Source organism: Periplaneta americana, chromosome 10, assembly GCF_040183065.1.
Source record: "Periplaneta americana isolate PAMFEO1 chromosome 10, P.americana_PAMFEO1_priV1, whole genome shotgun sequence".
Taxonomy (NCBI): domain Eukaryota; kingdom Metazoa; phylum Arthropoda; class Insecta; order Blattodea; family Blattidae; genus Periplaneta; species Periplaneta americana.
Genome location: NC_091126.1, coordinates 22,204,273 through 22,225,690, shown reverse-complemented (window position 1 = coordinate 22,225,690; position 21,418 = coordinate 22,204,273). Strand labels below are relative to the sequence as shown.

Here is a 21,418-nt window from a genome sequence, read left to right as displayed (position 1 = left end):
CTTGAATTGTTTTTAGTGGATATGTTGCCCTATGCTAACCACATGACCAAGGAGCTACACGTCAATATCTACTAGATTTAATTGCAGAGCGTGGGAGGTGCATTTATATTACTCATTATGCTATTTTCTTTGCAGCTCATCAGTAAACTGATTATCGAGCCATCCAAGACGATGAATGGACTTCAGACTGTTCGAAATCGGATTGCTCCGATACTGTTTATACGGATTGAAAAATGTCCTAATACAGATCCTACTAAATTTGCAGGAATATGACAGAGGCACAGAACTTAAGTAATTTTCATATTTCAGTATTTAATTCCAAACTGAAATGATTAAGTTGACTACCGACTCCCCTACATTATTATAAATGACTATATTAATTTTACGCTTCATGTCACTATGCGGAAATCTGTGGTCTCTGCCTATCCCTCTCCACCGCTGACCATGACTGCTCACGCGCAAGTAAACAAACGCGTATCTATAGTCAAGGTACAGCAAACCTGTTTCAGCGGGGAACAAGTTTCGGTTCCTGGTGATAACTTAAATCATTTTAAACAAGGAAAAATCAGAGAATAAATTGTAAAAATAAAAATGCATAATTTTCTGTAAAAAATCCACAATTTTTGGAAAGTGAGGGTTAAAATTAAAAATTCTACACCTCTTCTTAGAAAAATCGAACAATTTAAATGGACGCAATTTTAATAGTCATATATGATGTACCATTTTGAAGCGAGAAAATGAATAACAAATTGAAATTAAATCGTAATTTTCATCCAAAATCCAATTATTTCCCCTTAAGCCAGTGGCTCACAAACTTTTGAGCGTCACAGACCCTTTGAAACTCATATTTTATTTTGACTTAGGGGAGAGTTGGGTAGTATCGGACATCGGGTAATATCGGACAGTCCGTTTCTTTCACCTACCACGTGAAACGTGTTCCTGTCAGTGAAGCTTTATAGTTTATAGTGGCAGTGCAAAGTATCTGAACAGTGAAATGTTTTTGAAGTGTTAGTGAAATCAGGATAGAATCAGTTAAATGTGTCGTAGTTCCAGTGCAGTGAGTGAGTTGACAGCGAAATGAGTGTAGTGTTGAAAGGTACTTGTGCAGATATGAACATATCATACTCGTGGGTTTTAGTTCGAACTTAGGTTTAAGATACAAATTAGATTTACTTTAAATGTTATTTTAAGTGATCGTGTTTCATTTATTAATTGTATTTTTATTAAATGTGTTTATTATTGTCATTATTGAGTGTATTTAGTTACCTCTGCCACCGGGTATATACCCATTGGAGTGTGAATAAATACATACATACATATGGTAGTACCTGAATGGCATGGTTACGTTTCTGTATGCGACATCACAGAAACGTAACCATGTCATTCAGGTACTATCATCTGGTGGAAGGTGAAAGAAACTCACTGTCCGATATTACCCGATGTCCGATACTACCCAACTCTCCCCTATCCCCAAAATGTTTTGTATGGGCTGCAAACGATATTTTTCTCAATAAGTGTTTACACATTACAGTGAATTCAACGGCCATCATATTCGTTGTTTCAGTGTTAATCACATCTTCCGATAGCAAAACTTCGGTCTTCTCTGCTGTTCCACTGACCCTCTTCCAGATGTAGTTCTAGCACAGCGCACCTAATTTTTGGTATTTCTCTCTTGCGCTTTCTAGAGATATTCCATTCTAGTGTGCTTTCCTGTAATTGTTGCTCTTCCATCCGTTTTACGTTGTCATACTATTGTAACTGTTTCAGTATAATGTAGTCCGAAATTATACAGTAGTGGCAAAAAACCGGACCGACCCTTGTAGCTGATTTCAGAGCCTTGTTCAATCCAGAGCACGATAGACTGGTAACTAAGACTTTCGTGGTTCGAATCCTGCCTGGGAAGGAAACCTTTCTTTGTTCCTTATTCAAATTTATTCCCAATACTTTTCGACTGCAGCGATATTTTACTACTTAATTGACTTATTATTCCCAGAACATGAATTTTACCAGCAATCGAAAAGTATTGGGAATAAATTTGAATAAGAAACAAAAAACAGTTTCCTTCCCAGGTAGGATTCGAACGACGAAAGTCTTAGTTACCTGTCTATCGTGCTCTGGAGTGAACAAGGCTCTGAAATCAGCTACAAGGGTCAGTCCGGTTTTTTTTGCCACTATTGTACTATCTGTAGGTTCGTTCCAACAAGAAATACAGAACACGTTAGAAACCAATATCAAACTTCTTTCGACGCTTGCGCCAGTTGTCTAAGGTCTCAGAACTAGTTCGGGATTTTACGCTGTTGGAACGTTTCTTGAACTGTTCTTTTACGTCCTTCGGAGTTTCTTCTCATATTAAAATTATATTCATTTTCCTAACTTAATTCTTCGTAAAATACGGGTATATCGCCATCACCTTCCAAATCACTCATGAAGGACCAATTTTTTATTTTAACCTGCCTAGTCTCCAAAAGTATTTTAACCATTACTTCAGATTAAACCTTCTGCGCATGCGTCAACAGTTCAGAATTCCCAGTTTCTGCTCTTAATCGAAAACCAATTCCATTCGTTCCGAACGAATTCTAAAACACATTGGAACAGGTAACTGGGAGTTCAGAATTGGTTCGTAGTCAGTTCTAGTCTTGTTGGAACGCACATTGAGCAACTGCGCATGAGCAGGTACTTCAGAATCGATTCTGAACCGTGCTGGAACAAACTTTATATTAATTTTATTGTCTCATGTTTGCATTTATAATTTTATCTCTTCTGGATTTACAAACCGTTGTATGCCAAAAATCCAATTCTGTAGCAAAACATTTAGTTTTGTTATTTTCCTTTGTGGACAAAATTCTGTTCCTTAAGTAATTATTATATTCTTACAATGCTGTTCTCGATACTGATTTTTGTTTCTTTGTGAATATTTTTGTCCCACAAAACCCCATTTAATACTTACGCCTATATCGCAAATTTCCCTCTTTTACTTCTTATTTCTTCTTCATAATCACCAACTCTACTTATATATTTTTTTTTAATATTCGATTTTCTTGTGGTGTCTCACAGTTCATTAATAATCAAATCGTGTGCTCTATATCCAATTACTATACATTTTTAATTACTTGTGTTTACTGTTCTATCATGTCTTGCTGTGAAAAATAAAACCAGTATTTTAGACTTATTTAAAGGTTATCAATGAGATGGCTGATGTTATTTTGCGAAGCATGGTTCAAATGTAGATACACTAAGGCCCAATTGTATAAAACTCCCTGACTAAAGATCAACTTTGATCGAAGATCGAAAAGTGAACCGAGTTCAGACACTTCTTCTATTGTATAAAACTTTTCCGCGATCAAATTACCTTGGTTCAAATCCAATCTAAGTTCACGTGAAAAGGATTTGGCAACAACGCATAAACAGGTGAAATACGTGATGCGCGGACCATGTTGTACAGGTTTGTTCAGTGTTGCCAATCTAGCGATTTTAACTCTTTTTCAACAACAATTTTTTTTTTAACTTTTATATTGCTTAAATAGGGATTTAGTGACCTCTTTAGCACCCCGTAGTGACAAAATTTAATCTTTCTTTGTTGATAATGAGAAATCTAGCGACTTTACAACTACTTTTTGGCGACTTTCCGTATTACACTCTGTTGGAGACACTGGTTTTTTTGCAATGTAAATAATGGCGGACAATAAGAAGAAGGTTGACTGTTCTCCAAGTTGTTATGGCGTTTGATACTGCTAAACATAATAAAGCTTTATAAAACGACAATTTTCGTTTAGTAATACAGTTAATTAAACATTTATTAATGTAACTATCATATCCATTAATAATTAATGGTTGTTATAAACATAATATAATTATAGGTTATGTTATTTGATACTGCTGAACACGATAGAGTCTTATAAAATATAAGAATGTTTGTGTATTAAGGCAAGAAATTGAGAGAAATATATATAAATGTACCTAACATATTTATTAATATTAATAATAATAATGGATATTTTGTTTGCACAATCTGTCACTCGTATATTTCAAACAGAAAAGAAATAACTGAACTTGGATCATCTAACTTAATCAGAGAAATTTCTTCAGTCAAAGTTGACTTTAGTTTGAGACAAATTAATCTCAGATTAGACTTTATACAACACAAAATTCCAAGTTCAGCTGAAACAAGGATCAATTTAACCTCTGATCTAAGATTAAATGGTTTATACAATCGGGCCTAAATCGTAATTCTACCTCAACATCACATTTGCTTTCACATTTGTTCAAGAATATCAGAGCAGAAAATTTAATATATTCTCATACAAGTGTGGTGATAGAAATAACATTAAGTGTTCCACTACAATTCGGGAAACATCAGCGTATATTGTCATACATGCAATGAAGATTGCAACTAGGTCGTTGTAGGAAAAACAATTTCTAAACTCGAATCAGAAAATAATTCTAATAATTGTAATATTTTTTTGACTGACAAACTATTATTTTGTCACTGTGAAGGTATTTTTCATACAACTGCCATAGCACTATTATGCTTCAAAACCAGATACATCACATGGACCTGTATGATAAAATAATAGTATTGATTGCAAATCCAGAAAAGTCATGTGACTATATTTTCTTGAGGTCTGCAGTCAACAATATATAAATTGTTAAATATTCCAAATTCTTAACAAAGATTGGTATATGATTTTTATGAGAGTAATACAACTACCCTCCCCCCTTGGTATTAGTAAGTTGTAAGAAACCTAGGTAGCAGGAGGGTTAAATTAACTCTTATATACTGAATATTTCCATTTCCATTATTCACTCATTAAAGCGACTGAAGCACTTTCTTCCTGATAAATTAAAATTAATCCTTGTACAAACACTCGTGATGCCACACTTCGACTACTGCGATATTATATTAAGTAACCTAAATGCAAATTTGAGCAGTAGGCTACAACGTGTGCATAATGCGTGTGTCCGTTATATTTGTAATATTCGTAAGTATGATCATGTTTCCCCGTCTTTCCAAACTCTGTCTTGGCTAAGGCTAAGCGATCGACGAGCCCTGCATTCTCTTGTTCTCTTATTTCAAATTCTGCGCACCGCTACCCCAATCTATTTGGCTTCTCGTTTTCAAAATTTATCCGCATATCATCAGCTAAGTACAAGATCTCATCATAACAATTTACTCATTATACCCTACCACAAGACATCTTTATATTCTTCATCCTATACAGTTTCAGTTGCTAGAAATTGGAACTCGCTTCCGAGTGATATAAGGGGTTGTTGGACAATAACTTCATTTAGGTCAAAATTACATAAATTCTTACTTAACAGATGAATTGCTGATTAATATTTGTTACTTATAATGAAACTAACATCTGTCCATTCTTATTATTATCATCATTAATTTCTCTAAATAGATTTACAAAACCTCTAATGGCAATTACATTAATATTCTCATTATAGAAATAGAAATATATATATTTTCCCTGTAACATAGTCCTAGTAAGCTTATATTAAATTAATTTTCATAATTTTACTAGCTATCTCAAATATTAAATTAATTATAATTCATTGAATTAAATTAGCTCATAAATTAAGTTACTACTTTACCTTACAGATTTATCTAAATTTAAATAAATATGTAGTGAAGAATATTGCTGGAGAACCTTTTAAGTATAGTGTAAATATTTGTAATTTAAATTTATGTATTTTATTGATTAAGGCTGGTTGAGTGGAAGAGTAGGCTTTATGGCCTTAACTCTGCCAGCGAAAATAAAACATTATTATTATTATTATTATTATTATTATTATTATTATTATTATTATTATTATGAACAAAATCTGATCAATATTTTGAAAGAAATCTCTGTTAACGGAACACACAGACTATCCAAAACCAATTTGTCGTCAGTAGGGTTGATGAAAAAGCGTATTTGCGTGGAAATCTCAAAATTACTTTTTTTCATCGAAATATTTTCTCTTTATGCTTCAATAATGAGAAAGTAATTAAACTTCGAAGTAATATGGACATGATTAATGAACCTCGTTGGAAACGAAGCCCTTAGTGAAAATGATACAGTCCATGAATTGCAAAAAAAAAAATAGTAATTAAAAATTACTATCTCCACACAAATTCAATATCTCGTCGAAAATTACTTATTTGCTTCAGCATTTTGAGGCAGTTTAAAATGAATTCTGCCAGTTTCTCTGTATACCACAGCCTGATCTATTCCCCGTATATCTCTTAAACCTACTTTATTACGAATCACACATTTCAGTACTCGTTTAGCAATTTATGACGTTTTCAACCACATTTAGTCCTAAGTTCGCAAATTGAAGCGCATATTTCATTAACTCCGGGAAATTGAGCGCTAATCCCTTATTCATCTGTCGTAAAAAATCTTGGCTACTTTTTTGATAATAATCTAAGTTGGAATTTTCAAGTTAAAGAAACGATAAAAAAAATCTGTTCCTCCATTCACTGTTTGAGTCGCTTGAGAAACTTCTTGCCCCAGCAACTAAAACTTACCCTAGTGCAAACCCTAGTAATGCCGCACTTCGATTATTGTGAGGTTTTGTTAAGTGACCTAAGTTCTGAACTGTCAGTCAAGTTACAGCGAGCTCAGAATATGTGCGTCAGATACGTGTGCAACATCCGACGATATGATCACATATCACCGTCCTTCGCAAGTCTCTCGTGGCTCCGACTTAAAGAACGTAGAACTTTACACACTTTGTCTTTACTCTTTCGAATTCTGCACACTTCAACACCAAATTACCTTTCGTCTCGTTTCTCTTATCTATACTCTAATCACGACGTAAATACCAGATCACTTATCTGTGGCACGCTAAGTATACCTCTTCATAGAACATCTTGTTATTCATCATCTTTTACAATATCCACCTCGCGTCAATGGAATTCCTTGTCACAAAGTATTAGGGGCTGCAAGACAACAAACACCTTTAAGAACAGCTTAAAAGATAACCTTATTAGCATTTCACTCCAATCATACTGATTTAAAATATCACTGACTACATTGTTACTTTTTTCTTTAGACATCATCCTGAATGTGCTGTATTTTAATTGTCTCATAATAATCTCTTTCTATTATCTAATATTATTTGAAATATATTAACATTCTATGTATTTTAGTTTAATTCTGCTACACAGTTTATTTCAGTGTTTAATTAATAGTTCATAGTATTTTGTTATTTAATTTGTAAATAACTCTTGTATACATGTAACTCTCATCTAAATCAAATTGTTGAATTCTTTGTAAGTTCATGGATATGTATATATATTTTTTGCTGGTTGAGTGGAAGAGAAGGCCTTACGGCCTTAACTCTGCCAGCTAAAATAAATCATTATTATTATTATGATTATTATTATCATTATTATTATTATTATTATTATTATTATTATTATTATTATTATTATTATCATTTCTTCCCAAACATGAAGAACACTTCGGTCATGAGGCGGAAAAATCACCTCAAAACCATAATATATGTTATGACAAAGTTTGATTGCATAAAAATTATTACTTATTCCTCTGACGTAAATTTAGGGCATGTGTATGACAATTTTAAATACCGTAGAAGACGGTAAAGTCGATCAAAATTTTGAAATTTTTTTATGATACTGAGGTTATATAATGGAGTGAAGTTCCTCAGAATATAGCAGTTCGTTGTTATATCCTTCACTTATGAAGGCACGTTACAAGAATTGAAATACAATCTATCAAAAACTGATTTTTTTATTTGACTTGTGATCGAAGTTACCTGCTTAAGTAGGGTAAAGTCGATCACCATTGAATTTTTGGTTTAAGATCGATTTTAAAATATTGTGGAGTAAAGTCGATCACTGTTTATGTTTTTAAAAAACAAATTTAGTGTATTACATATATTTCATTTGTTATAAGGGGTGTAAAAACAATAATAAACTAGAATATATGCCTATAGCATTATATAGTGTATCTTTTGTTACTGTGATCATGCTATTCGATACAATTAGGCTTATAAGTCTCCACTGTACAAACGTGACTATGATTGCCAACTTATAAAACATAAAAACACATTTTAATACTTCACATACCAACAAACAAAGATTAAAAAATTCAAAATTTACATTGAAATACCACCCTTCAATTATAATCTAAAATGCAATTCAACATTGTTTAGGTTTATATCAGATGTTATTTGAAATCTTCCCCTCCTAATGTCACTTTAGAAATTACATTGTTCCCACAGTCAGATATAGAGGGGTGTACAAAATATGTTCCTTTAGCAGTGCTTTTCTTATGCAAGAAATTCACCATAATTTCGTCTTCCTCTTTCCCCACTATCCCATCAATATAAGCGATACTATGACACTTTTCTGTTTATAAGTGTTAGTTGGAGGTATTCCGTTGAACAATTTATTCTTCCTAATGATCCTATCTGTTTCGAGTAGTCGATGGCATGATCGACTAAACCCTACAAAGGTACAAGTTTTCTTAAAATAATAAGTTTCAATACTAACATTTACGAACTGCAAAACTATTATTTCAGGATACAATCTCAACGAGAAGTACTTACGTATACTTCCTGCCTCCTTTCACTGCTGACGATAATTTAGAGTTTCTAAGACTTTGTTTTCATTTAAGAGAAAAAGTTGAAAATAACAATTTTCACTTCAACGGTAAGTACACTGTGTTCCCATTATTGGCATTCGCAGGCTTTTTGTTGTCCCTCTCGCTTACATTTGCAATGCCAGGCAATGACGTCGGCATAACAAAATTTTAACAAGTAACTGAGAAAATGTATAATTTACAATAAAAATTGCAAATGATCGATTTTACACCCACTGATTGTTTTTACCCACTTCTATGGTATAATTTTATTTTTTTTTTTTTTAATTTATCATTAAATCAGAATTTAAGGAAATATTTATTTATAGACATTTCTTCCAATACATGGACATTTATGCGTAGGTTCTGAATATGAAACAAACCTAACTGAAAGTTTAAAATAATTCGTTTTACACAAATAGACCAACTGTTCTATATCCGTGATGCTAACAGAACGTGTTTCCATAAAAATCTGAATGTCAACTGTTTCCGGCATTTGTTTGTACCTGTACAGATACGGAAATAAAAAATGGGCAGTCTTGTTAGCAGTTCTCCTAAACGTAGGCAACAAGCTCCGCTCGATTGTCCTCAAGTAGCAAACATTTAGGCGCTCTTGCTTACTGCACATGCGCAATGCGTTTTATATGAAAATTATTAAAATTAGGCGGCGCGTTTTTTTTCTGGGTCTGTATAATGTGAAAGTATAAAGCCGTAACAGAACATTTTGTTCAACACTTTCAATATATCGCCGAATTCGTATGCAAATCTGTCTACATAAACTTCACCAGCAGCGCAGGATTCAGTTTTCTGTACTAAATTCAAAGAGTAGCTAATTGTTTCCCCAATACAATTTCCAAATAGAAGAAAACGTTCCTGTCCTCTGTTCTAGCTTCATTTTCAGGTTTTCGGGGTCGATATCTATTGGACTCTGGTTCGATTCCCGGTAGTGCAATGAAAAGTTCGCCTGTTTTTTCCCCCGAGCAATCACATTACCACAGCCTCAATCTATGACTCGACAGCCTTTTGTATGCAATTCAGTGTTAGAGGTGACCCAAGAAGAGCTTTCCACGGAAAGCTGCGCGAACTTTCGGAAATGTTCGAGTGCACTCGACCTCGCTTCGATTCGGTTGGCAGTTCTCAGTCGTCTGCTGGCTTGATGTTTCGAGTGAGATTTATCACAGCACATGTAATGTAACCTAAATCTTGTTGCAGTAACATAACATTGTTGAAAATACAGAAGTACGAATTTTTTTACACATAAAATCACTGAATGAAATGACAAAGATGTTATAAGAAATATGTAATCGTGTAATAATTGATATTTGACGTTGTAATAAAACACTAATACTATATGATTTTATTAAAATGTTCCGATAACTAGGGTACTATGGTCGGTTTATTTTAATCTGTATATAATCCGTATGTTATATTACCGGTTGCTCTTTATGGCTGTGAAACTTGGACTCTCACTCTCAGAGAGGAACATAGGTTAAGGATGTTTGAGAATAAGGTGCTTAGAAAAATATTTGGGGCTAAGCGGGATGAAGTTACAGGAGAATGGAGAAAGTTACACAACGCAGAACTGCACCCATTGTATTCTTCACCTGACATAATTAGGAACATTAAATCCAGACGTTTGATATGGGCAGGGCATGTATTACGTATGGGCAAATCCAGAAATGCATATAGAGTGTTAGTTGGGAGACCGGAGGGAAAAAGACCTTTGGGGAGGCCGAGACGTAGATGGGAGGATAATAATAAAATGGATTTGAGGGAGGTGGGATATGATGATAGAGACTGGATTAATCTTGCACAGGATAGGGACCGATGGCGGGCTTATGTGAGGGCGGCAATGAACCTTCGGGTTCCTTAAAAGCCATTTGTAAGTAAGTATACTCCTTATGTTACGAGCAGGGCCTGTTTCGTTTTTCATAAATTTAAGAACGTTATAAATCTGAAGTGCTTGGGAAAAGTTACACAAGTCAGTTTTCACAAACCTTTTTTGATAATTTATTGACAACTTGCACTGGTTTATGTCGATTTGATTTTTTTTTCTGTATGAATTATTGTAATGTGAGGAATACATATGTATTTTTTCCAAGCGAACAGATGTTCCGTAAGATTGTCAATAAATTATCAAAAAAGGTTTGTGGAAACTGACTTGTGTCACTTTTCCCGAGCACTACAGAAATAATTACCTAGTTTGACTGTGTAACGTTTTATTAGCACTTCCTAACTTAGAGCGAAACGGGGGGCATTGTTATACAGAACTCTGTTATTTAACACACTTTGCACTACATAAAACTACTGATATCAGCGATAAAACGCAGAAAATGTAACGCACACGCTGGCTTCTACCCGCTCTGCACTCCACGATACAAACAGCTCAAGACCGCGCTTTCGAATGCGCCCTGTAATCAGCATTAGGTGATTCATAGCAGCCCTGTAACGAGCATGGCGGCACGAGGACCGAATATCGGTCTCTGCGCATCAGTCAAATGGGGAAGCTTTCTTTGCGCTTCCTCTACTGGTACAATATCCTCGATAGAATAAGGTTGCAAAATGTCGTCCTTAGAAGTGGTGGTTGCGGCGGTGGTGGCGGGGGTGACGTAAAGCGATTCTGTCAAGTCAGGGTGCAGGTCTGTTTGTGCTTGCGTGTAGGACACAATATGACAGCATGTTCCTACAAAGTTTAAAACTTTAAAACATAGCCTACCTTAAAACTGTGGATGCATGTTGGCGCATACAATCATACTGAACAGCGTTTGCACAGCCAAGTTTCGTTTCTCTGTCCCTTGGTTAACAAACTTAGCTTCCTTGCCGTGGTAATGAGACGCTAGCGAATTCTAGCGGCTAGAAGAGAAGCAAGCATGACCGACTGCAGTATTAGAAAAATGCGGTTGTAACAATGTGCTTCGTGTTGAGGACTTCTGAACAAACATTTAATTTTTCAACGTAATTGACTTCAGTTTTACTGGAAGCAAGTAAAGAGAGAGGTTTGAAAGTAAATCCCGAAAAGACAAAGTACTGCCCGTGTCTCACGTCCTGAACCGAGAGTTCCCTAGTGCTTATAACCACGCCTCTTAGGTCTGCTCCGAACGTCACGGGAGGAGCAACGTGGCGGCATGGCAGCATATTACATGCTCTGAAAACGTTATCCTAAGCCATCGCAGGGATCTTTACTAGTTATACTGGATACTCTAATCGTGGTTACCACTATCGCTATTATCTCTGATGGCGATTTCCTAAAATGTAAGTACACACTAGGCCGCTCTTCGTTCAGTTTGGACAACTGCTGAATTACCAGAGAGCAGCATTTCTCAAAGTATGTTCTGGGGCTCCGTGAGCCTTACATGATTTTACTTGGTTATTTAACGACATTGTATCAACTACTAGGTTATTTTGCATCGATGGGATTGATGATAGCGAAATGGTATTTGGCGAGATGAAGTCGGGGATTCGCCAAAGATTACCTGACATTCGCCTTACGGTTGGGGAAAACCTCGGGGAAAAAACCCAACCAGGTAATCAGCCCAAGCGGGAATCGGACCCGCGCCCGAGTGCAACTCTGGATCGATAGGCAAACGCCTTAGCCGACTGGACTGCTCCGGTGGCTATTTTATACTTAGTGGATATTATAAAAATATATAAATGTTACGAAAATATGAATCAATAATAACATGAAACCACCGATAATAATAATAATAATAATAATAATAATAATAATAATAATAATAATAATAATAATAATAATAATCCAAGAATATGCGTAATAATATGTTTAATGAACATCTAAAACGGAAAATACCCATAATATTTATCACTTTCATCACTGATTCTCTGCGCATCTGTTCACTAAAACAAAATATCGAAAAGACAAAATGCAGAAGTACAATAGAAATGAGACTACAACTTTCCGCCATAAAACCAGATTGCAGGCTTAAAAAGCAAATACATTCGTCCCACTGAACAGAATTATTGAGATACTAGCTTTCACTTGTCTGTTAATTTAAACACTAATAAAATATTACAGAGATTCCGCAGTTACACTTTAGATTAAAAGAGGTTTCGCGGTGGAAAAAGTTTGAGAAACACTGCCATTGAGGAAAGAGTTTACGGATGTGTACACGTGATAACCGTAATCGCGATTAGGTCTATAATGTCTTGTCGAGACTGTAGTCTACAACTGGTATTAGTGTTTAGTTACAGGAATTGATGGGGACATAATCTGTTGCGTGAGGGGACAGCCTATACATTCGCTTGTCAACGGCTAATCTTGCTCCATAGCTGACGAAAGGAATCCTGAAAAGGCCGATGTGTTGAACGTAGGGTAGTAGGCACATGCGGTACGCAGCTCCTCCTACCCTGTCCCTCTGCGTCTCGCCCCGCAAAGAAACAGCTCAGGAAGTGAGGCACGGGCAGTATATGATTATGTCTCGTGACGAGAATATCGTACGGAATGGAAATATAAAAATTGGAAATTTATCTTTTGAAGAGGTGGAGAAGTTCAAGTATCTTGGAGCAACAGTAACAAATATAAATGATATTCGGGAGTAAATTAAACACAGAATAAATATGGGAAATGCCTGTTATTATTCGGTTGCGAAGCTTTTATCATCCAGTCTGCTGTCAAAAAATCTGAAAGTTAGAACTTACAAAACAATTATATTACCGGTTGATCTTTATGGTTGTGAAACTTGGACTCTAACTTTGAGAGAGGAACATCTGTTAAGGGTGTTTGAGAATAATGTGCTTAGGAAAACATTTGGGGCTAAGAGGGATGAAGTTACAGGAGAATGGAGAAAATTACACAACACAGAACTGCACGCATTGTATTATTCACCTGACATAATTAGGAACCTTAAATCCAGACGTTTGAGATGGGCAGGGCATGTAGCACGTATGGGCGAATCCAGTAATGCATATAGAGTGTTAGTTGGGAGGCCGGAGGGAAAAAGACCTTTGGGGAGGCCGAGACGTAGATGGGAGGATAATATTAAAATAGATTTGAGGGAGGTGGGATATGATGGCAGAGGCTGGATTAATCTTGCTCAGACTAGGGACCGATGGCGGGCTTATGTGAGGGCAGCAATGAAACTCCGGGTTCCCTAAAAGCCAGTAAGTACGTAATTGAGTTCATCTACAAATTTTGTATTTACCTCCTTTCTTCTGGTCTTACGAAAGTGAGGAAGGCCTTAAGAAGAGCCCTGATTACAGCACTTACTACACATAGGCGAAAGGTCATGAGACTATTACGCGGCATCAGATCCTAAACAATTAATGGAACAACAATTTAAAACTTGCGGAATGGATAATGGAAATATTATTATTATTATTATTATTATTATTATTATTATTATTATTATTATTATTTTACAGGTAAATTTATGAGTCCGCTTATCGACGGATGATCAAAATTTCAATTGTTATTTATTAGAACTATTGTTCGAAGATAAAAATAAATAATTAATAAACAAAGGATAATAATGCAAGATCGACGTTTAGTACATTCTCTTTGCCTGCTATATCGAATTATACATGATTCCACACCCAACTACCTTGCCTCTCGGTTTACTCTCCTAGCTTCACATCATAATCGTAATACACGTTCACAGCACAATCTGTTGCTATAAATACCATGTCATCAGACATCTCTGTACTCAAATTCTTTCTCAATAGCCATGGCCCGCTCATGGAATTCGCTGCCGCTGGAAATCAGGGGTAGTATTAGTCCCCAATTATTTAAAAGTAGGTTGTTTAGAAATATTTTAAATGCACAGAATTAGTTTTTGTAGGTATAATTTTTATTTATTACTATTATTACTACTATTATTATCATTATTATTATTATTATTTTACACAGTCATTACTTTATTTTTCCATTAACACTAATATCTAGGTAATTGTCATTGTCTCAATGTAACACGTGCTGTGCTGATCATACTAATTTGTACTATTCCTTTAGTTGTGAGATTATATTCATATGTATTAATTCTTTTTTTTTAAGCTAATACTTGTATACTAGAATGTATTTTCCTGTTTGTGATTATGTATTCAGACTCTTTTTATTATATATATTTTTATTATTATTATTTTAAAGTTAATACTGATTGTGTATATGTTTTCAATCTCTCTTCTTACTTTATTATGTTTATTATTATTTTTAAGTTAATATTTGTATACCGATATGTATTTTTCTGTATGTGATTTGATCCTGGTTGAGTGGAAGAGAAGGCCTGATGGCCTTAACTCTGCCAGGGAAAATAAAACTATTATTATTATTATTATTGTTGTTATTATTATTATTATTATTATTATTATTATTATTATTATTATTATTATTATTATTATTATTATTATTATTAAGGGAAGGTTGTAAGCCCTATCCTCGCCGTGTTAGATTTAGCAAATTCAGGTACACTTATCTCAGAAACTATTCAATATACATCTATGAAAATTTGCTCACCTGTAGTTGTGATCTTCCTTAACCTACCGACTTTTTCTTAATTTATTAGTTCAGCTAAAAACAAAAAAAAATGTTAATTTTGATCCAAATCAGCTTACAACCTCCCTTTAACGCACAGTACTGTTAAGTTACATACTTGATTAATTAACCTGGCATAAACCATTCGTTAACTCGTGAAATCTACCTGTGACCGGACGAATATAATCCCTATTCTGCATCTCCCTAATTCAGTGATGTCAACGAGAGCGCAAACGTGCTCTTAGCCCGTATGCGCTGATCAGAGCACGTAAGGCACGCAGGTACAAGGCACTGGTGAACACAAGGGTTGTACATTACACATTGATGAAGAAGTCGTTCAGTAAGTTTCAGGCTGACTAGACTCTTAACGTCTTGTGTAAGTGAAAGATGAGGTTGGTTTGTAGAAATTATTTAGTTATAAAGACAAGCAGTGTCGAACGCCTAAAATTATTAGTTCGTCTATAGAATGATATAATATTCAAATTGGTTTGTTTTTATTGACATTAAATAGTAGTAAATGTATGTAAAGATGCATTGTAGAGCTTCTTCCTCACAGCATTGTATTTATGTTTACAGAATAAAATACAAAGTGTGTGCTGCTAATGGCGTAAATTCGTTAAATGTCAGTTAGGAGTTGTGTCTATAAATTGTGCAGATTTTCGTACATAAATTCTCAGTTTAACGATGTTTCTTACTATTACGATATTGTTCTGTCCAGATATTTTGAATTACGTGAATATTTATCAGAATTCATAAGAGAAAAACAGAGACAGTCCAGAACTAGTTGACTCTACATGGATCGAGGAACGTAACTTTCTGAAGGATGTATTAGAGCATCTGAACGTTTTGAATTTGAGATCGCAAGGAAAGAATCAATTAATCTGTGTCGACAGATATTGTTAAAAGCTTTCAGATGAAGATTTCATTGTGGATGTCCCAGATCTCACAGCACAATTTTTATAATTTCAACGCCTTCAGTCATTGACTTCCTGTTCAACAGAAAAAATACTGTAATGTTTTAAAAAATCTCTGGAAGGGTTCCATAGACGATTTAAAGATATTTACCTACTCCAGCTCAAGTTGGATTTGTGTCGGCAAAAATAAAAAAAAAAAAAACATTTCTGAACTACGCGACAAGTCATGAATTTAATTTTGTTTCTAGAAGTGTGATGATGCTCATATAAGTAGTACATGATTATGTAACAGTTAATAACAATAATTAGGCCTAGGCTAATTATAGGCCTCATTATGTAAAACTGCTTAAGTTAAAGAGAAGCTATGTTTATTATTTGTTATATCCTGCTATTTTATAATTAATTGCATTTATTAGAGAGGTATATGTTGCAAAATATACTTTTATTTCTTGTTCTCTTGTATGAGCATAACGCATTATCTATTACTTCAGAGCAGTTTAATTCGTCTTGCAGAGATAGGCCAATATAGTTCATTTTGCTCACCCCTTCTTGTTCACCGCTACTGGTTGTAGAACAGATTCATTGGAACCCGTGCGCGCTTGGGAGCACGTAGTGTCTTTCGCGTACTCTGACCTTGACATCCCTGTTCTAATTACTACACATTGTCACCAAAAATATCTTGCGCAACTGGCGTCATAGGTGGTTGGCGCGAAAGGAAGGACGCGTGAGAGAAGGAACACAACACGCTATGTGAACTCTCGTCCGCTCGCTCGCTAGCTTAGGGAAATAAGGGGAGCAGGCATTGTCCTCTCCCAAGTAACGTTATGCGTCAGTTTACAGAATCCACGAACGGAGTATACACGCATTCTATAGCAGAAAGATATTGGTTTATATATTGAGAAGAAACAGAAATAATAAACCTATTATTAAAATTGAACGAAATAACCGGTAACATTAGAAATTAAGCAAGGCCACCTTCTTGCACGGCTCAGTCACTCAAATTTAATTTTCCAAGAACTTTTAGTCTTGCGGTCTTACTAATAAACCGTGTATAGTTTTTATAAGAGACTTATGCAGCGTTGAGACAGAAAACGTTACTAATAAACCATACATAAGCGATGGATGTATAAACAATCTGTAACTATACAATGGGAATTGCTTTTCAGTAGTTATATATACGAAACCCTTTGTTTAAGCGTTGTATATAGAGAAAAAATGGCCGCCCCTCTAACAGCTGTTCTTCTCGACTGTCATTTCATGATGATGGATGCCTTGTAACCACAGAAGAACACACCAAAGAGCACAGAATAAGTAGAATATCATTGTTCTAGCTTGTTCTCTTTGACCAAAATATAGTGTGGTAATCGATCAGAGCCAGTTGTACTATCGATACTTGACACGGCACACTAGAGCGCTCTGCCGGATGCAATAGAGAACCTCAGATATTATATTACCTTTCGTAATGAAGTAATGACGAAACTATGACGTAGTTGTGTAACAGTTATACTGTTATACACGACGTATGTAGTGATTAATAGTAAGGACTTTACACACGACTTATAAACGAGCTTTCATTGTATAAGTACAGGGACATCATTTTATTTTTACTAACATTTTTAATATTAACTTGCCTATACCTCTGGATCAACGCTGTTAGCTACCCCGTTCCACGACTGGAGTTCGATGATACTGGCGTAATGTACAAACAAATCACTTTACTAGGTATAGGAGGGAAGAAAAGTAGTTCATCCATTTACGTAAACTAGGAAATATTGCGCTTTTGAGTTTCATTATTTTCATTAGCTTTCTGTTTAATCAAAACACAGTACAGTATTAACAATAAGTGTTTTTACTCACGAACTGAGCTGTCTATGTCGACGTATTCATTATGCAGTGTATATTATACTGTCTACAGCACATTAGCGTACAATATAGAGAATGAAGTTAAATTTAAAAATAATCATAATATGAATATTTAAACACATTTTTTAAAATGGTGGCCGTTCATTTCGATACAGGCTTCAGTCCTAATGTGCATATTATCGCACTATAGACTATTGTACCTAATCCCAATTACCAGTTTCGTCCTCGTACTAGTAAGTCATGTTGCAATAATTCCGTACCCAGTCTATAAAAGAGTACCTTACGTACTGTAAATTCAATATTCACTTCTGCCCGACCCGAAAAGAAAAAATTACTCAAACATACTATCTACTGTCCGTCCAAGTGGTTATGTCATAGGGTTGTGGAAAGGTAGGAAATCATGTGACAGTTAATTACTTAACAAGGCCCTTTTATTTAAGTTATTTTAAACAGTCGTGTAATATTACGTAGACGTCCAATTCCTAACAGAAATTAATGTCCTGAGAAAGGAGCTAAGACAGCCCAGCCACTAGCTGGCGAATAAAAGCTGATGGGGGAAACCGGGCTACGACGTAGGCAAATGGACGACAGTACCTGTGCGAAAATGATTCAATATTGAAAGCTCTTTCGTCACTGGAAAACGCGAACATATTTCTGGAACGTACTGTTTACAATAACCGTAAGGCTACTATGACTGTATATGCGGTCTTGGATCTGTGTGGAGGACGATTGAACTTCATTAGTAGAAGGGGTGGGAGTGAAGTACACTCAAAAACTCAGGTACAATAAAAACTGAAGTAAAAATAAAATGATGTCCCTGTATAAGAGAGTTAAACGTCTGTATATAGAGTTTTTATTAGTAAGACCGTTCGAGTATAACCATCGAGACAAAATAAACTGCAGATTCCTACCTGGAAGAAGACCTGTCCGTCACGAACCCAGGCGGTGACGATGTCAGCTCCAGGCATCTGTCCATCCGCTGAGAATCCGAAGCCGATGTATCCCAGAGTCCGCACTTGCACTTCGAACGTGATGTCTTCCTCGCCGGGAGTCCAGAACACAGAGTAATTGGGGTCCAGGTCTGTGGAATGGGTCCAGTGGGCCCCGGTCACGCGGCCCAGCCCCGCGGCCAGCAGGGCGAGCAGCACGGCCCCGTACCGCGTCATCGCGCCTTCCGGACACTTCACCGAGCACACCGCCCTCCCATCCTGTCGGACAGCAAGAGTTCATCTCCTTATCTTCCTCACAAACAGTGGGTCAGATTCACTTCACAGTCAAGCATAATTTTATTTTCTTTCGTGACCACAGTTTTCAGATTAATTGTGGCCCTAATTTGAATTAAAATACTATAAAATTAACTCTATACGACAGCGTTGTCAGACACAGCCTAAACGGAGCGGAGCGCTCCACTATAACTCGTTATGTGCTCCGGTGCTTCCACAGACATAAGCAAGTTCACGCTCCGACTGGACGTCTCTAGCACCATAACCGGTTTGGGAGATTACAACTCTGACACTACTGCTATACGACCTAGTCCTCGCATCCCTCCCCAACCTTTCAACGAAATGTATTCATTCGCAACGTATTAAAAGTTTTAAATATTTATTGTGAATGGTTATACAGGGACATCATTTTATTTTTACTAACGTTTCTAATATTAACCTGGCTATACCTTTGCATCAACGATTAAGAACCGGAAACACCGTTTGTAGCAAACGGTGTTTCCGGTTCTTAATCGTTCCTTCCACGACTGGAGTTCGATGATACTGGCGTAAAATAAAAACAAATCACTTTACTAGGTATTGGAGGGAAGAAAAGCAGTTTATCCATTTAAGTAAACTAGGAAATATCGCGATTTTGAGTTTGATCATTTTCATTAGTTTTTGTTTAATCAAAATACAGTAGCCTACAATATTAAAAATGAGTGTTTTTACTCACGAACTGAGCTGTCCATATGGCCGTATTCATTATGCAGTGTATATTATACTGTCTACAGCACATTAGCGTACAATATAGAGAATGAAGTTAAATTGAAAAATAATCATAATATGGATATTTAAACACATTTTTTAAAATGGTGATCGTTCATTTCGATACATGCTTCAGTTGTAATGTGCATATTATCGCACTATAGACTATTGTACCTAATCCCAATTATCAGTTTCGTTCTTCGTATCAGTAACTCATGTTGAAATAATTCTGTACCTACTCTATAAAAGAGTACCTGACGTACTGTAAATTCAATCTTCGCTTCTGCCCGATCCGAAAAGATAAAATTACTCAGACATGCTATCTACTGTCCGTCCAAGTGGTTATGTCGTAGGGTCGTAGAAAGGGAGGAAATCACGTGACACTTAATTACTTAACGAGACCCTTTTATTTAAATTATTTTAAACAGTTGTATTATATTACGTAGACGTCCAATTCCTAACAGAAATTAATGTTTTCAGAAAATAGCTAAGAAAGCCCAGCTACTAGACTTTACAGAGGGGCAAACAGAAGCAGGTGGGGGAAACCGGTTTGCGACGTAGGCAAACGGACGACAGTACCTGTGCGAAAATATGATTCAATATTGAAAGCTCTCTCGTCACTGGAAAACGCGGACATATTTCTGGAATGCACTGTACTCACTAACTCAGTACTGCATACGCGGCCTTGGTTCTGTGTGGAGAACGGTTGGTAGTTTACTAATAGAGGCGGTGGGAGTGAAGTACATTCAAAAACTCAGGTAGAATAAAAATTGAAGTAAAAATAAAATGATGTCCCTGTACATTTTGACATGCGACAACAGAGAACAACGAACCGGAAACCCAGAACGCTATGAAGGAGTTCAACCTGAATATTCAATGCAGCAAGTTGAAGTAAGAACCACTGCATTTTATTCCAACGTACACAGAAAAAAGCTAAGTTGAATAACAAAATTGGAAACGTCTGAAACTAAATTGCAAGTGAAGGAAAAGGTGCTTTATAACCTCAAATCCTTTGTGTGTCGCGGCTAACGAAGATATGGCCCTCTGAATCAAGTGCAGACCGGGAGGAGAAACAAAAAGCAGTCCGATTCGACAACTGGGGTTTGAGATTATCTGGCTACCGTCCAGGCTTGGGATGCCGACCGCTCCGACATCACCAATTAACCATGGAACAAGCGACCGATGTGCATGAACTGCTTAAGTGCAGTTATACGAGTATAAACAATAACACCGATCCATGATTCACAATATTGACTCTAAAAGCGGCCAGCTATTCCTGTCACACAGAGATTAAACTTCAAATATTCAGCAGCTACAATCGCTGATACTGCTCTGCAGCTTCCATTCCATGGACACGGCATTCAGCTCTGTTGTTCATAACAAAGTTTCTAAAACTGTACCAACAAAATTAATTTCACTGCGTTGAGTAAAACTACTTAAAAATAGAAAAGTGCTTAGCTTTACAATGCTGCATATCTTTCCGTATAACATGTGGATGGTACGAGAAATGACGAAATGAGAAAGAAAGAAGAACAAGGAGTTAATAAGGACAATGGGAGAACAAGGGGAAAGCAAGGAGAATAAGGGTAA

The 21,418-nt window shown here is 35.9% G+C and overlaps 1 protein-coding gene across 1 annotated transcript in view; it reads right to left on the bottom strand.

The window, feature by feature from the left end:
- Positions 1-21,418, bottom strand: part of LOC138707520 (MOXD1 homolog 2-like) — a 772,674-nt gene that overhangs the window by 637,735 nt on the left and 113,521 nt on the right. Inside the window, exon 2 of the mRNA XM_069837045.1 lies at positions 18,770-19,066. Coding sequence (XP_069693146.1) covers positions 18,770-19,024 — 255 coding nt within the window. The 5' untranslated portion in view covers positions 19,025-19,066. The remainder of the gene's footprint in view (positions 1-18,769; positions 19,067-21,418) is intronic.